The 18,298-nt window shown below is 35.8% G+C and overlaps 2 protein-coding genes across 5 annotated transcripts in view; both read left to right on the forward strand.

The window, feature by feature from the left end:
* Positions 1-18,298, forward strand: part of RANBP17 (RAN binding protein 17) — a 344,596-nt gene that overhangs the window by 70,814 nt on the left and 255,484 nt on the right. For all 4 annotated transcript variants that reach the window (XM_058545803.1, XM_058545811.1, XM_058545813.1 and 1 more), the window contains exon 13: positions 7,673-7,778. In XM_058545803.1, coding sequence (XP_058401786.1) covers positions 7,673-7,778 — 106 coding nt within the window. The remainder of the gene's footprint in view (positions 1-7,672; positions 7,779-18,298) is intronic.
* Positions 11,917-14,759, forward strand: LOC131408777 (chromobox protein homolog 1-like). Its single transcript, XM_058545830.1, has one exon. The coding sequence runs from the start codon at positions 13,539-13,541 to the stop codon at positions 14,328-14,330; it is 792 nt and encodes a 263-aa protein (XP_058401813.1). The 5' UTR covers positions 11,917-13,538; the 3' UTR covers positions 14,331-14,759.

Below are 18,298 nucleotides of genomic sequence, written 5' to 3' on the forward strand. Positions count from 1 at the left end.
GCTCTGTACTTTTTAATAGGGATTTGTGGCATTAAATGAATATAGGTATAGATAATAGATACAATGTTTAGAACAGTACCTAGTGCATAGTAGTTACTATATAAATATTTGCTATTATTTTTAGTAATAGTAAAGCTTGCTTTAAGAAAAACCAGTATCTAAAAATCTAAATTGATAAAACATATAAAGAAGCTTATTATTTATATTTAAATAATATTTTCATTTTAAGAAATAATTTGCAATCGGATATTTTAAAAATAATGACTTCCATAGGGCAGGTAAATTATTACACTACATTCACCAAAAATCACGCTTGCAGTGTTTCAGATTCACATCCATTATACAAAATGGGTATGCCCCACACAGAGTTGGAGCATAGTCTATTAATAATGACCTCTGTAAGATTCTGAGAAATATAGTCGATTCTTATTATTTGGTTTTTACATTCTATAAAGTTGCTGCGAACACTGAATTAGCAAATATTAAACCGTTGCTCCTAGGGGAAATACAGGGCTAGGTTCCTGTGGGCCTCTGGTCACATAGTTTTCATTGACTGATCAACATATAACCTTGTTTTGTGTGTATTTCTGTTTAAAGATACCTTATTTAATGTATGTTGTTGATTCGTTAACATTGAACTCACAGCCAACATGACTATGACTCATGCCTGGACAAAGCTTGGCTAACACATGTATTCTCTCTATCAAGCACATAAACAGCCTTTTTTCCCCTTAGGAACACTACGTAGCACCTCAGCACTACTTTTGGGGACTATTTTAAACAATAAAATTACCAACAAAAGTGCAAAAATAATGTGGCACGAAAAAAAAACGTGAAAAGAATACTTAATTATTTACAGTGTGAGAGATGAAACAGAAAGCAGAGTGTCACTTTGTTTTACCTAAACTTGGAATGTGTACATTGAGCAACTCAAATTTCTTGTTGCTCTGTGCATGTCTGCAAGTATTGATTTTGGGATAACAAATAAATTTTACCAAGTAGATGAATTTGCAAGTAACAGAATCTACAAATAATGAAGATAGACTATATCACATCTTATATTGAGTATGCTTTGAGAAGTTGCTTTTATTTTATTCAGGCAATAGAAATATAATTACCATTAACAGTCATTTTTAGTAATGACTACATTTTAATCTTTACTATATTGATAATAAAATGTTAACATTCTCTTACCTGTTTCATGCTATGTTTTCTATGTAATGATTTCTTAATTCAGTAACCCATGTCTATTGATAACTTACTATGTGCTAGGCACTGTTTTAGGCTCTGGAGATGAAATCAACAACCAAACGGAAAAAATAACAGCTGTCATGCAGTTTACATTCTATTGGAATAGACAGGTAACAAACCAAAATAAATAAGTAAAATACATATTATATTAGAAAGTGATAAGTTCTAAAATAAAAAAAATAATGAAGCAGGGAAGGGAGTTATGAAATGTTGACAGATTGTATTCTGGTTATCTTGTGCAAAAACTTAGTGGTTTATCAAATAACAATTATCCTGTTATTATCTCTCAAAGTTCTCTGAGATTGATAAATCTCAGCTGGATGGTTCTCTTTTGGGGTCTTTCAGGCATTGTAATCAGATGACAGCTGGGGCTGGAATCACCTAAACGATTCTTTACTCACAAGTCTGGTGTCTGGGCTGAAATATTTGATGAGTGGACTCTAGTTAGGCATCTCTCTCCATGTAGTCTCTACGTGGCTAGCTTGGGCCTCGGTGTATATGGTCTTCTTACATGGTGACTGGTTCCCCCAGTGTGAACATTCCCTGAGAGATTGGAGGAAGCTGCCACTTCTTTTGAAGGCTAATCCCAGTACTGGAATGGTGTAACACCCACCATATTCTATTGGTCAAAGCAGTCACAATCCAGCCCAATTTACAAAGGATTGGAAGAATAGACTCTACTTCTTGATGGCATATGAGTACATGGAGGGAAGGACTTGGTGATGGGTATCTTGAAGACACACTGCCATACTCTAGGTATTGAAAATTGATGGGATAGCTGTGTAAGGCCTAACTCAGATGGTAAATTCAAAGTGAGACTAGTCAGCGTCGTTGTATCTTTTTCCAGTTATGTTAAGCTGTGTGAGTATAGGCAAAGAGTAGGTGGGGAATTGAATTTAAACAATTATGGTTTTGTAAGATAAGTATGTCAGCACAAGAGAGTAATTGAAGTTGTATACAAGGCAGAAATTATGATTGACCATAAAACTGAAGCTAGGTAAGCAGGATAGAGAAGACATGTGAGAGAGTGAAAAAATGGCAGATCCCAAAAAACTATTAGCACTAATAAAAGAGATCAGCAAAGTTGCAAGATACAAGATCAATAAACAGAAATCAACAATGTGTCTATATAGCAATGAACAATTGAAAATTAAGTGAAGATAACAAATCCACTTAGAATAGCATCAAAAAGAATAAAATACTTAGGTATAAATTTCAAAAAAGAAGTGTAAGACTTGTACACTGACACTATAAAACATTGTTGAAAGAGATTAAAGATCTAACTAAGTGGAGAGACATCCATGATCATGGATCAGAAGACTTAATATAGTTAAGATGGCAGTATTCCCCAAATTGACCTACAGATTCAGTGCAATCTCTGTCAAAATCCTAGCTGGCTTCTTTGCAGGCATTTATAAGCTGGCTCTTAACTTCATATGGAAATCCAGGAGACCCAGAATATCCAAAATAATCTTGAAAAAAAAGTTGAAAGACTCACACTTCCTGATTTCAAAATTTAAAACAAAGCAACAGTAATCAAGACAGTGTATATATACCACATCTTCTTTATCCATTATCCATTGATAAGCGCTTAGGTTGCTTCCAAGTCTTTGCTATTGTGAATAATGCTACAGTGAACATAGGAGTGCATATATATCTTTTCGAAGTAGTATTTGCGTGTTCTTTGGATAAATACCCAAAAGTGGAATAGCTGGATCATATGGTAGTTCTATTTTTAACTTGGAGGAATCTCCATACCGTTTTCCATAGTGGCTGCACCAATTTACATTTCCGCCAACAGTGTATAAGGCTACCCTTTTCTCCACATCCTCTCCAATACCTGTTATTTCTTGTCTTTTTAATAATAGCCATTCTGATGGGTGTGAGGTGACAGCTCCTTGTGGTTTTGATTTGCATTTTCCTAATAATTAGTGATGTTGAACGTCTTTTCATGTGCTGGATGAAGTTATCTGTATAACTTAGGAAAAATGTATTCAGATCCTCTGCCTCTTTTTTGATCAGGTTGTTTGTTTTTTTGTTGTTGAGTTGTATGAGTTCTTTATATATTTTGGATATTAACCTCTTATTGGATATATGATTTGCAAAGATCTTCTCCCAACTGGTAGGTTGTCTTTTCATTTTGTTGATTGTTTCCTTTGCTGTGCAGAAGCTTTTTAGTTTGATTCTTTACAAAAGTAGTCCCATTTGTTTATTTTTTCTTTTATTTCCGTTGCCTAAGGAGACATATTCAAAAAGATACTGCTATGACTAATGTCAGAGAGTGTACTGCCTATGTTTTCTTCTAGGAGTTTTGTGGTATCAGGCTCTTCAACAGATAAATGGCTAAAGAAGATGTGGTATATATATATATGTATATATATATATACACACACACACACACACAATGGAATACTACTCAGCCATAAAAAAGATGAAATCTTGCTGTTTGCAACAACATGGATGGACCTTGAGGGTATTATGCTAACCGAAATAAGACAGATGGAGAAAGGCAAATACCATATGATTTCATTCATATGTGGAAGATAAACAAACACTTAGATACAGAGAAGAGATTGGTGGTTACCAGAGGGGAAGGGGGGGGAGAGCAAAAGAGGTAAAGGGATACATATGTATGGTGATGGATGGCAACTAGACTTTTGGTGGTGAACATGATGTAGTCTATACAGAAGTCAAGATATAATGATGTATACCTGAAATTTATATAATGTTAATAAACCAATGTTACCTCAGTTAAAAAAAAGAAAATGTGATATATGCATCTAATGGAATACTATTCAGCCTTTAAAAAGAAGGAAATTTTACAATATGCGACAACATGGATGAAACTTGAGGACATTATGCTAAGTGAAATAATTAGTCACAAAAAGACAAATACTGCATGATTCCACTTTTATGAGGTATCTGAAATAGTCAAATTCATAGAATCAAAGAGTGGAATAGTAGTTGCCAGGGGGTGAGGGGAGGGGAAAATAGGGAGTTAGTAATTAATGGGCATGAAGTTTCAGTCCAGCAAGATGAATAAGCTCTAAAGATCTGCCGTACAACATTGCACCTACAGTCAACAGTAATGTATTGCACACTTAAAAATTGGTTAAGAGGATGGATCTCATGTTAAGTGTTTTTACCAAAATAAAATAAAAGTTTAAAAAAAGGAAAAAAAAGTATGGTATTGGCACAAAGGTAGACATTAGATCAATGAAATAGAATTGAGATTCCAAGTATAAACTCTCCCATTTGTAATCAATTGAATTTTTTGGCAAGGTTGACAACACAATTCAATGATGAAGAATTGTTTTTTCAACAAATCTTGCTGGAACAACTGGATATCTACATGCAAAAGAATGAAGATGGACCCATATCTTACACAAAAATTAAGTCAAAATGAATCATAGACCTAAATGTAACAGTTAAAATGATGAAACTCTTAGAAGAAAACATAGGAGTAAATCTTCATGACTTTGGGTTGGGCAATGATTTCTTAGATATGACATCAAAAGCTGAAGTGACAAAAAAAATTAGAAATTTGGACTACATCAGAATTAAAAATTTATGTGCTTCAAAGGACACCATTGAGAAAGTGAAAACACAACCACAGAATGGGAGAAAATATTTGCAATATATTTATCTGGTAAGGGACTTGCATCTAGAATATATAAAGAACTCTTACAACTCAATAATAAAAACGATAACCCAATTTAAAAATGAGCAAAGGATTTGGATAGACATTTCTCCAAAGAAGGCATACAAATGGCCAGTAAGCACATGAAAGGATGCTCAACATTGTTAGTCATTAGGGAAAGGCATGTCAAAATTACAAGATACCACTTCACATCCACTAGGATGGATATAATCAAAGCAGGTAATGACAGGTGTTGGCAAGGATTTGGAGAAATTGAACCTTCATATGTTGCTGGCAGGAATGTAAAATGGTATAGCTGCTTTGGAAAGCAGTTTGGCAATTCCTCAAAATGTTAAAAATAAAGGTATTATATGACCCAGTGATTCCACTTCTAGGTATACCCAAGAGAAATGAAAACATAGATCCACATAAGAACCATATACAAATGTTCATGGCAGCATTATTTATAAAGCCAAAAGGTGGGAACAACCCAAATGCCAATCAACTGATGAGTGGATAAATAAAATGTGATATGTCCAAACAATGAAATGTTATTTGGCCATAAAAACGAATGAAGTACCAATGTGAACTACAAATGGATGATCCGTGAAAATATTATGCTAAGTGAAAGAAGACAGTCACAAAAACCACATATTGTATGATTCCATTCATATGAAATGTCCAGAATGGGAAAAATCTAAAGAGATAAGGTAGATTAGTAGTTGCTTAGCTCTGGGGGCAAGGGGAGTAGAGTGGGATTTCTTTTGGGAGAGATGAAAATGTTCTAAAATTAGGTTGGGGTGATGGTTGCACTACCCTGTGAATTTAATAAAAAACATTGAATCATATACTGTAAGTGGGTGAATTGTATATGAATTATATTTCAGTAAAGTTGTTTAAAAAAAAAAGTGATAGGTTCATGGATTGGAGGTTCCCAGTAGAACCAAGGATTGTTGAAGTTGGAAGATTCATCTTTGTAGATATTGAAATCACTACTTATTGTGATAGAAATATTGTTGGAAAGAAAGACAGCGAGCCAGAAACTAACACCTTCAAAAAATAAAGAGAAATAACCTGAGGGAGGGTAGATAATTGCAGCAAGAAAAAGTATTTGAGACCCTAGTTTGATGACATAAGTAAAGCTGAGTGCTTTTATGATGGAGAGAGGGAGAATGTTCCCGAAGTGGAAATGAGGAACATCAAGAACATCTACTCCGTGTTCAAGGCCCAAGATACAAGAGGTATGGAAGAGAAATCACCTACCTCTTGAGAGGGCCCATAGAGGAAGCAGGATCATCAGGGGAGAGTGTGTATTATTAATAGACTTTCATATTGATCATAAAACACTTGTGATGTACATAAGGTAACTTTTTTTTAATACCCTCAGTTTCCTGCATGGACTTTTTGTTCTGTTACCTTTTTCGCTAATTACACGTATTTTGAAGCTTGAGTCTGATTTATGAATTACTTGATCAAATTAGTGTTCTTGTTTTCCTATTTAATGTTTCACATTGCTAATGTACAAGGCTGCGTAATTGGTCAATTCTGATTTATTCATTGTTGTTTTGTGGATTAAAGGATGTGGATACTTGCTAGGTTATAAGTCTAACTTACAGGAAGTTTGTCACCTCAGTAGGCTGATGTCTCTCCAGAAGTTTGAGGGAGTTGTTGATTAGTTGTAGTATAGTAATGACTGCTGCTATCCACAGGAATATAGGAAGAATGTGTTCTTTTTCTACATTTATTTATCCTTCCTAAGTCTTCAAACAAGCACAGCCAGCCTCTTTTATGATTGTTTAATTCAATACCTTGTGAAAAACACTTTAGTTCCCTTGAAAAGATTTCTCAACACAGAAACATAATTGATTTCAGTATTACGAAATAGGCTGCTCATCTTTGAAAAATCAATCTCCAAGAATAACACAAAATTTCTTTTTAGCATGATAATTGATATGTTGTTAATTATTCATAAAAGTCTTAAAAATCTTAGAGAATCTGACACATAGATCAATGAATCTAGAGATATATGCCTTAAACAAAAATTATGCAATAAATATCTCTATTTCTAAATTAGTCAATATTGGCTGCCCCCAAGTAAGATTTATGAAAACCGTAGATGTTGCCATTTGTGCCATTGTTGTAAAGTTATTTAATCCTTTGCTGTTATTGCCCATGAAGTTAATTTGGTTGTCAAACAATGTGATTTGCACATTGAAATGTGAAAATCTTGGATTTTTATAAATTATGCATAAAAATACAAAGGGAATAAATTTACCACCAACTATTGTGTTCCAGGCAGTGGTGATATTAAAAATGATCAGACTGGTGCTATCATGACATTGACCATTAAGGAAAGATGCTGGTCATTGGATCATACTATTACTTACTAACAGCCCTGAATCTAGGCATTACATTTGGTGTTTTGTTATCAAATTTAATTTTAATCATAAGTCTTCATGGTAGATATTATTTTCCCCTTTTTGTATATGAAAACCCTAAGACGTAAAGAGGTAAGTAACTTATGCAAGATCACCTAGCAAATTGATAGAGGTGGGTTTCAAACATAGTTTTATCTGGCTCTAAAATCTGTCATTTTCGCTTTTATACTGCCTTGAAAAACTTAAAACCCAACTCTCTACTGTCTGTCAAGAACTGAATTCACAGTAGTTTTATCACTTGTTGGGAAGAATAGATCATTTTGCTAATTATGGAATTTTCTAAAAAGTAAGCTTTGTTTCTATCAGTACTTCCTAAACATTTTTCGTTCTCTTTATATATTAGGACGTCTTGCATGGCTGGTATACTTAGTTGGGACAGTTGTTGGAGGAAGATTAACATATACCAGTACAGATGAACATGATGCTATGGATGGAGAATTATCCTGTCGGTAAGTAATGGCCATCTAATTTGCAGAAATTTACTAAGTAGTTAAGAAATTTAGTTATTGAACTGGTATTATGAGCTAAAGCATTTTGTAGTGGGCCTTTTGAGCAAGGTATCATTTTTCTTTTTATTGATGAGAAAACCGGGGCTTAGAGGTTAAGTAATTTGTAGAAGTCAAATCTCTAATAGGTGTATAGTCAAATATATTTTAAACGTATTTAAATAGTGTGATGAAGATTTAGGTTGGTTTCTACTTCTTAGGATCTGATACAGCATGCAAAATTGGTGTGTACTGACATGATGGCAAAATTGGAGTGACATGTATCTGGTCAAAAAGCAATGGATAGTCAGATACCCAATACAAATTGTTTATGATTGTTGACTAGATTTTTCACTTCATGACAGTAGCCTTAAAAAGAATCAGTGCATTACTCGCATCATATTTCTCCTCTAAACTGAAGAATGTTCCTACGTGTGAATAATACAGGTTGATTTTCCATATATTTTATTTTAATTTAATTTAATTAATTTTTTTGTGAGGAAGCGTAGCCGTGAACTAACATCTGTTGCCAATCCTCCTCTTTTTGCTGAGGAAGATTGGCCTTGGGCTAACATCCATGCCTATCTTCCTCTACTTTATATGGGACACTGCCACAGTATGGCTTGACAAGCGGTGTGTTGGTCCGCACCCAGGAACCGAACCCACATACCCTGGGCTGCTGAAGCAGAGCATGCAAACTTAACCGCTGCAGCACTGGGCCAGCCCTATTTTAATTTATTTTTTAATAACATCTTTCTTTACAACAAAGTAATACATGTTTTTGTTGAACACTTAAATTCAAGTGACAAGAAAAGTCAGATATTCATTTGGAGATTACTACTACTGTCATTTTTGTAAAGACCTTTGAGTTTTTTTATTAATGCTTGAGGGTATATGTACACTACATGTATATTTTTCAACTTTTTGTAAACAAAAATTATATTATGCTATATTGTTTTGTAAACTACAATGGGGAGAATAATAATACTACCTAATTCATTTTGGGCTATTGTAAAGATTAAATGAGTTAATATTTTTTTAAATGCTTAGAACAGTGCCTAGCAAATAGTAAGCACTATGTTACCAGAAAAAAAAAACAAAACAAAACCCAAAACACTAAAAAAAAAAAACCAAACATAATATTGTGAACATTTTACCCAGACATGAACTATTCTAAGCTCTACCCTAATTTAAACAGTCCCTTGTTTTTGGAATTTTAGGTTGTTTCTCAATTTTTTCTTATTATAAACTGCTTTGAGGTGAATATTCTTTTAGTTATATCTTTATGTAGGTCAAAATAATTTCCTTAGAGTTAGTTCCTAAAAGCTGAATAGCTGGTTGAATGTATGTAGCATTTTGAAAACTTTCAATATGTATTACCAAATGGCCTTCTGGAAAAGTTGTACCAGTTTATCCTCTGAATCCAAAGGCTATGAGAGTTATTTTGTCTGCTATTGAACACTAGAGAATGAGATTCTTATCTTTGCCGGTTTATAGATAACAAATGTCTCATTTTAATTTGTATTTCTTTGGTTACATTCTTTTCCGTTTTTATTTTTGCCATTTGTATTTTCTTTTTGTGATTTTTAAAATATATATAGACTGTATCATTTACATCATTTCTTTTGTGATTATCTTTCCTAATTTATTTGATAATAACTCAGTACATATCAAAGATCTTAATATTTTGCTAATCATTTTGAAAATATTTTCTCCATGGTTTTTTTTTTTTTTGGTGAGGAAGATTGCCCCTGAGCTAACATCTGTAGCCAGTCTTCCTCTCTTTTGTATATGGGACACTGCCACAGCATGGCTTGATGAGCAGTGTTTAGGTCCCTGTCCAGGATCTGAACCCACAAACCCCGGGCTTGCCAAGGCGGAGCACACGAACTTAACCACTATGCCACTGGGCCGGCCCCTGTTTTCTCCAAGTCTTTAATTTGTTTTAGAAATTTCCTTTTTACTGCCTTTAAATATTTATATATTCAGACCTATGAATTTTTTCCTTCATATTTTCTCTGTTGTGAATACTTAGCAAGGTTGTTCCACACCTGGATAATAAAAATATCCATCTGTGTTTTCTCCTTGTTCTTTGATGATTTCAGCTTTTTATATTTAATTTTTAATATATCTGACATTTATTTTGTTTTATGTACTTTTTCCACAGTTTCCAAAATGTTAACCAATTAATGCCAACCCTACCCTCTGTTGATTTGAAATGCTGCTTATATGTTAACACAGAATTCTTATGTCTTTTTCTAGGCCTTTCATTCTTTTCCACTGATCTTGGAAGTCTATTCTTCCACCGCTATCACCCTACTAAAGTCCTTAAAATTGTTAGACCTCATTGTGATATTCTCCCTTATGATTATTATTAAATATATTCCTAAGTATTTAATAAGTTAGTTGTCATTTTGAATAGAAATTTTCTCTTCATTCCATACCCTTTTAACCTTTAAATTAGCTCTTTTCAATGAAATTTAAATCTAAATTGAACATAAATATTTTTAGTTTTTCTAAGATTTATTATCTCCAATATCAAATCGCTTAAAATATGAATGGGAGGATTCTTAAAATGCTTTTGCTCATTTTCAACCAAGTGAACAATTAGCCTCTGTACCATCTTTTAATGCAACATTACATATTCAATAAAGTGGAAATTAAATATACTTTTTGCTATAGTTAGTTTGATTTTTTGAAGTTTTCATCATCAAGTAGGCAAATACCCACTGGCACTATTTTCCTAAGAAAATACATAACAGGAAATAAAAATGGGTATATATTTGCCAAGTAGAAAAATTTAGTTTTTTTCTTTAAATGGCAAACATATTTAACTCTAACTAGAATTTATTTTGAGTTTTAGCCTGCATTCCCTAGAAGACAAAGCCTTAGGTGAAGTTTATGGGCTAAGGCTTTATTGAGGTTGGGGAGATGGGTACATTTTCAGGGAAGAAAGAATGAAGGAAAAGGAAAAGTAAGTGAGAGAATAAGAGAAAATAAATAGAGTCAATCCTCATTCTTCACAGATTCCATTTTTGCAAATCTGCATACTTACTAAAATTTGTTTGTAACCCCAAAATCCATACTTGTGTTGCTACTGCAGTCATTCTGAGACATGTGCATAGTGCCAGAAAATTTGAGTTGCCCAATGTGCACTTCACCAGCTGAGGTTGAACAGATGCTCTGCCTTTTTGTTTCAGCTCTCATACTGTAAATAAGTGTCCTTACCGCTGTCTGTTTAGTGCCATATTTTTTCATTTTTGTGCTTTTTGGTGATGGGTTTACTGTTTAAAATAGCCCCCCAGCATAGTGCTGAAGTGCTAGCTAATGTTCCTAAGCACAAGAAGGCTGTAATGTACCTTACAGAGAAAATACATGTGTTAGGTATGCTTTGTTCAGGCACTGGTTTTAGTGCTGTTGGTTGTAACTTCAGTGTTAATGAATCAACAATATATGTTAAAGTATCTTTAAACAGAAACACACATAAAACAAGGTTATGTGTTGATCGGTTGATAAAAATATTGTGACTCGAGTTCTTTATGAACCTAACCCTGTATTTCCTCTAGGAGCAATGGTTCAGTCTTCACTAATTCAGTTTCACAGTGACTATAGAACTACCATGAATAATGAGAATCAACTATATAAGGTGGTGCATTACAGACCTGTTTGCTCACTTTTAGAGGAGTTTTTCCCAGAGGCCGCATGGAAACACTGTGCCTCAAAACAGTCCATGGTGGTTGTGGTGGTGAAGAACAGGGACTAAGGGCAGTTTATTTGTTTGCTTATTTCTGTGTCCCATTTCTTATTGGTTAAGTCTTCTCCTGTGGTGTTTAACTTTTCCATACTTCTTAGTTGTGTTCCCTGGCCTCTTTGAGGAGCCTCTTGGGAAGCCAGAGCTTCTATTGGTCCTGTTGAGTTGAAGGTAGAGGCTGGAGCTGTGGCGGGACTCTCCTCTCCACTGGATGAGGATTTATAACTTCAGAAAGTGTGTGACTCTTTACTCGGGCTACAAGGCAAATGGTTGAGGCCAGGGGTGGTGGCGTTGGTGGGTGTGTAAACAGGGCCAAGCAGATTCAAGGTGGGGCGTGTACTAGGACTTACATACTTTGTCTAGAAAAAACATAAAAATGTATTTTAAAATATTGAGATTTTAAATTAAATAAGAATGATGTTTTATGTAAAATTGTAAAATGCCAACTTCATATGAAGAAGTTCCAAATAACTGGAACTGTAATACTGTTGCCTTCTGTGTGTTGTTATATGATACCTTTCCAACTACTGGGAGAACATTACCAAATTAGAAGATCATGAAGCTCCTGCCAAAAATCTATGTGCTATTTTATCAGGAAAAGGTTAATATTCATAAAACCTCCCAATATTGTGATAATTATAATTAAAACATGTTACTTTAACATATTTAAATAGGCTACTTAAACTTAGTAAATAAATATATTTGTGCGCAGGCCACACAATTCTAATTAAATAAAGATAATTTTTGTAGTCATTTCAGTTTCATTCATCATGACCAGAATGTAAACCTCTTGAGAGATTCTCCAGGAATTTTTGTCTTACTCATCCGGTATCCTCTTGATTTGCTAGTGCTAGTAGAGTGGCTGATTCTTGCAGGCTCATTCCTCTCAGTTATGCCACCCTCTGTTTCTCCTAATTGCTCTCACCTGTTCATCTCGCAGTCATTCTTCATCATTCATTGAAGGCTTTGACAACTAGCTCAGAGTTTTGCTCTCTCCCCCAAACCCTATTGTCGTATGGATGACTTCAACCTCTTTCCCATCGGATAATGTTACTCTTCTCTTCTCTACTCATAAGCTTCCAGTGGCTTCCTGTCACACATGAGACAAATTCCAAAGTCCTTGCTATGGCCCAAAGCATCCTGTGCTACTTCTCTAACCTCATTTCCTGTCCTTTCTCATTCAACTCGACCACAGTGACCTCCTTGCTATTTAAGTATTACCAATTTTTTCCACTTTATGGCCTTTGCATTTTTCTTCTGCTAGAAATGCTTTCTCCCAGATGTTTATGTCGTGCTCCCTCACTTCAGTGAGTTCTGCACTCAGATGTCCCTTTCTTCTTTGACCTCTCTATCCAAAATAATATCCTTATTCTACTTTATTTTTCTTCATAATACTTCGTATCTCTTAATGTTTATTTGTTCATTCCATTAGAATAAGGGAAGGAATAAGCTTTATCTGCTTTTTTCACTGCTGTATTTTTATCTCATCTGCCTGTCAAAACCTTAACCCGGAAGGAATTCAGAGTTTTTTCTGATTTGTTGAGTGGTAATAAAAGAAATTGCACATCTCTGTAGATAGGTACGATTATCTCAACTGAGCCCTCAGCATTGCTCAGTGATTCTATGTTTTAATGATTCTTGTCTTCTTACTTTTCAGACACCTATTGAACTGTTTCACTTGTGTGTTCTGTCACACATGTGCCTCCAATTCAGTGACTAAAATTAAGCTCATCTCTTTCATCCACTTCCAGCCCTGGCTCTCTTCGTGTGTTTCATCACTGTCCACTCAATTGCCTAAGCCTGAATCCTGGGAATTATCCTTAACTTTTCTCTTTTTCTCTCATCAGTGTCCATATAGTCATCAAATCCTGTCAATTCTACTTTCTAGTTATCCCAGTTAGTCCAGTTATTTCTGTCTCCCCTACCATATTAGCTCCTGTCATTTTTCACCTGGATTTGTGCTATAGTTTTAAATGGACACCTTGCTTTCTCTCTGGCTTTCTAAAATACAGATCTGGGTTGGCTGGGGCCTGCGGTACGCCGCTTCAGTGAGGGGCTCGCCTGCGGCCACCCAGCTTCTTGCCTTTTTGGGCACCACTCCCCTGGCCAGCCCGACACGCCGTGCCAGTGGCACGGCACCGATTCCTCTCGGGCTCTTGGGCGCTGCTCTGAGCAGCGTCACTCTTTATACCAGAAAGCTGGCGGGCACTATGGGGAGAAAACAAAACATGAAGAAGGCGGAGGAGGTGCTAGAAGAGGAGGAAGAGGAATATGTGGTGGAAAAAGTTCTCGACCGTCGAGTGGTAAAGGGCATAATGGAGTACCTCCTGAAGTGGAAGGGGTTCTCAGATGAGGACAACACGTGGGAGCCAGAAGAGAAGCTAGATTGCCCTGACCTCATTGCCGAGTTTCTGCAATCACAGAAAACAGCACATGAGACAGATAAATCAGAGGGAGGCAAGCGCAAAGCTGACTCTGATTCTGAAGATAAGGGAGAGAGGAGCAAGCCAAAGAAGAAAGAAGAGTCAGAAAAGCCACGAGGCTTTGCCCGGGGTTTGGAGCCAGAGCAGATTATTGGAGCTACAGACTCCAGTGGAGAACTCATGTTCCTGATGAAATGGAAGAACTCTGATGAGGCTGACCTGGTCCCTGCCAAGGAAGCCAATGTCAAGTGCCCACAGGTTGTCATATCCTTCTACGAGGAAAGGCTGACGTGGCATTGCTACCCCTCGGAGGATGATGACAAAAAAGATGACAAGAACTAACTCTCCTGAGTACCAGCCCCTGTCGCATCTGACTGTGGGTTTCAAGTGGAGAGAGAAGGGGTTCTACTTGTCTTGACACCATAGAGGTGGCTTGAGAAGATGTCCTTTGAAGAGCCAGTATAGTTTCTGTGCCCTACAGCAGCTCAAGTGCTTTCAAGCCGTTCCATGCTGTATAGTTTGCACACCCATCCCAGTGGAGGGGAAGGAGGAGAAGTGTTTCAAGGCAGCCCATTCTGCATTTTGCTGAGAAAAGCAAAGACCCTTCCATGAAGGACAGAACTTTCAGAATGGGTGTGTGGGAGAGCAGAAAGATACTGTAGATCTTCACATAGCATCTCCACAACCCACAGCCTTCTTCCCAATAGTGTTAACTCTGCATTTTTACAGCGTAGCATGTGTGTAGTTTTTGGCTATTACTGGTATATTATTTGGGGGTGGGAGGGATGGGGTGGGAAAGAAAGGAGATGAGTAGGTTCGTTTTTGTTAAAATTTCGGGCCTGATTGGGGAAATGGTGAAACAATGGAAAGAACCAACAGCTAATGATGATTCCATTATGTGTCCAGAATATGTATCTTTTCAAAAAATGTAATTGGCAACCTAAGTGAGGACTGTGAGAGACTATTTAAAAGTTGTGAATGCCTGAAACTTAGAAGCCAAGGTGTTCCTGCCTGAGCTTAATGCTGTTCACAACAAAGGACTAAGCCAATTAATGTTACCAAAGCTGCCATTTTGGGGATGGAAACTGGTTGAGGAGGGAAAGTCTTTTATTGGAGCCTATACACAAGCAGATCGTTCTGTCTTAGAGGTGCTAATTCTTAAAATTGACAAGAAGACCCTTTCTTTCCAGTTACAAAGTTATAAATATCAGCTCGTCCCTGGAAGCCACTGGCTGAGGTATTTGGGGAGGGGAAGAGGGAGGTATAGGAGGTGGGAGAGTGGGGGAAGACAAGGGCCCATGCTCTTACAGTGAAAAACTCTTGGAGCCTCTCTGTTTTTTGAACTTCAGACTCTGAAACCATTGGTGACAGTGTTCAGTCACTGACAGCACAAGTTCATTGAATCACTTCAAGAGTTGAATGATTTCAGAAGCCCTGGTCTGAGGAGAAGATTAAACTTTCATACTGGGGCAGTGGTTCACTTTAAAACACAAAAGAAAACAAAACAAAAAGATTTTTTTAATCATAAGAATTGACTAATATCCAAAATGCTGTCTTGAATCGTGAGATCCGTCAGTTCTTGAAATCATTTAGACCTGCACCTAGAACTCCATTGTGAAATCTTTTTAGGCATGTGTTAAGTTTCTGTGAAAACTTGGTTAAAATGTAAACTTCATACCACACTGTCTGTTTTTGTCTTAATAAAACTATAGATTTATAAAAAATATATAAAATACAGATCTGATTATGTCAGTGCTTTGCTTAAACTCTGCAGTGTCGTTCCATTGCTGTTGGGATTTAAATCAACATAGCTCATCAGGCCCTTCATGATCTGGCTCCTGCCTGTTTCGTTAGCCTCATCTCTTGCCACTGACTGCTTTATAGCCATATTTAATTTTTTTCGGCTCTTAAATGAGTCATGCTTTTTCTTCCCTCTCTGCATTAGCTACACATGCTTTCCTCTTTCTCTTGACACTCTCTCTCTTTGCCGTGTTCCATCCTCAAATATTAGGAATCCTCACTAATTTCTTTGTCATGTTTATTATAGCACTTGTCATTCTTTATTCTAATTGCTGTTTTATTGTCTTTCCCTGAAGAGACTATAGATTTCTGGAGGACTGGGAATATATATGTTTCACTTACTGTTGTATTCTGAACTCCTAACAAACACTTGCCATAGAGTAGGCCCTCAAATACTTGTTGACTGAATGAATACTTATTAATTGGATATCCAGGGGAATATAGAACAATTGATTATCCAAAATTCATTTCTTTGTATATGAAATGGTGTGCTTATACTTGGATCAAAATTATTTAATAATATGTTTTTATTCCCTCCATGCTCTTTACCAAAAATAATTTAAGATAAAAGAAAAATAAATGTAGGACCATAAATTGAAACTGGAAGTGAATATTATATATGTAGTGCAAGCTTTGGTCTTAAGCACTTATTAGAAGTGGCCACAAATCTTTGAAGGGCACTGTGGCAGAGACTACTAGTTGTTCCGTATTTCTTCTTCTCTTCGTCTGTAGTAATAGAATACTGATTGTTTTGCTGGGCATGTTACCATCTGAATAAAGACTAGATATCTTTACTAGACTCTCTTGCAGCTAGGTGTGGTTAAATGATTATGTTTTGGGCAATTGGATGTAAGTGGATGTGGTATGTGCAACATATGTGAACATAATGGGTGCAGCTGAAGAAGTCATCTTAGACCGCAAAGTGATTGTATGAATAGGGGCAAGTGTGACAACAAGATAGAAAGAACCTGAGTCCCTGATACATTGTGGAGCACCAACTAGTCCTGGAACGCTGTCTTGGATTTTTGCTTGAGAGAGAAAGAAACATCTATATTGTTTAAGCCATTGTTATTTTGGATTTCAGGCACTTGCAGCTGAACTTCTTGTACAACTACCAAAACTTCTTTGACAAATGGATCGTGTACCCTGCTGGGAACTCTTTCCTACTCTCCTACTGGGGATGTCATTGCCTCTTAGGCAAATGAAAATCACCAGCTTAATATGGGTTGTAAAGGCACCCCAACAAACTGTCTTCTGATTTCATGTCTTCCTTGGATTTTGGAATGTATGCTATACAAAGGAAATAAAAGTAAACAAGAGCAAGTACAAAGAATCAACAAAGAACTAGAGTAGGAAAGGGAGGTCCTCCTCAATAAAGAATTTAAAAGCAAGATATGCCTTAAGTCACTTGAAAAATCACCTGGATCCAGAGATGAAGTTTGATGTACATATCTATTTACTTAACTAAAAATTAGTCCAGCAATCTGCTAATTCACCAATACACGGACTTTAAAAGTCAGCTTTGTCCCTCTCAAAATTCGAGAATAAACACATCTTCTTGGGAAAAAAGAAAACAACCTTGTTATAGTAATCTAATTCTTAAATTTGATCTTTACTAAGTTTTCCTTCATAAATTTTAATGATATTAAAGATATTTGGTAAGTGAAGGGTACTTTTAAATAAGTAGCTTAATGTATAAATATAGGAAATAATAACTATAAAAATGGTTGTCAAAATATCATTTCATAACACTTTGGCACTAAGTACCAAGTTTTTAAAAGAAGTTCATATGCTGTAACCTAGATATTTTATTTCTAGAAATATTTGGTAGTAAGGAAAAGGACAGTAGTTATATTTCACTGAAATATGAACTTATATTCAAAATAAGATGATTAAATTTTGACATAGCCTTAATATTATACAGCTGTTAAAAATAATGTTTTGGAAAATTATTTAATAATATGAAAGAAATAATTGGTCAAGATATATCCAGTGAGATAGATCAGTGAAATAGAATAAAGGGTCCAGTAAGTAATCTGAATGCATAAATAAAGCTAGTGTATATGATAAGGGTAAATCAAAATGATGAGCAAAAGGTAGACTGTCCTAGAAAGACATGGTGTTGAAGCAGCTGGGTAGCCATCTGGAAAAAAATAATGTTGATCTATATCTCACAAGATATGTTCAAGATAAGTTCACATGTATCATAGAAGTAAATGTAAAAAAATGAAACATAAAAACCTTAGATTCAAGTAAGACCTTGTTATTAGGCAAAATCCATAAAATAAAAAACTGATAAAATTTTATGCATAAGAAAAAGAACAAAAACTTGTGCAGGACATTAAGAAAACACCATATTGGGGGCCGGCCAGGTGGCATAGTGGTTAAGCGCACCCTCCACTTCGGTGACCTGGGGTTCGCAGGTTCGGATCCCAGGCGCACACTGATGCACTGCTTGTCAAGCTCTGCTGTGGCGGCGTCCGATATAAAGTAGAGGAAGATGGGCATGG

This window comes from Diceros bicornis, chromosome 1 (assembly GCF_020826845.1).
Source record: "Diceros bicornis minor isolate mBicDic1 chromosome 1, mDicBic1.mat.cur, whole genome shotgun sequence".
Taxonomy (NCBI): domain Eukaryota; kingdom Metazoa; phylum Chordata; class Mammalia; order Perissodactyla; family Rhinocerotidae; genus Diceros; species Diceros bicornis.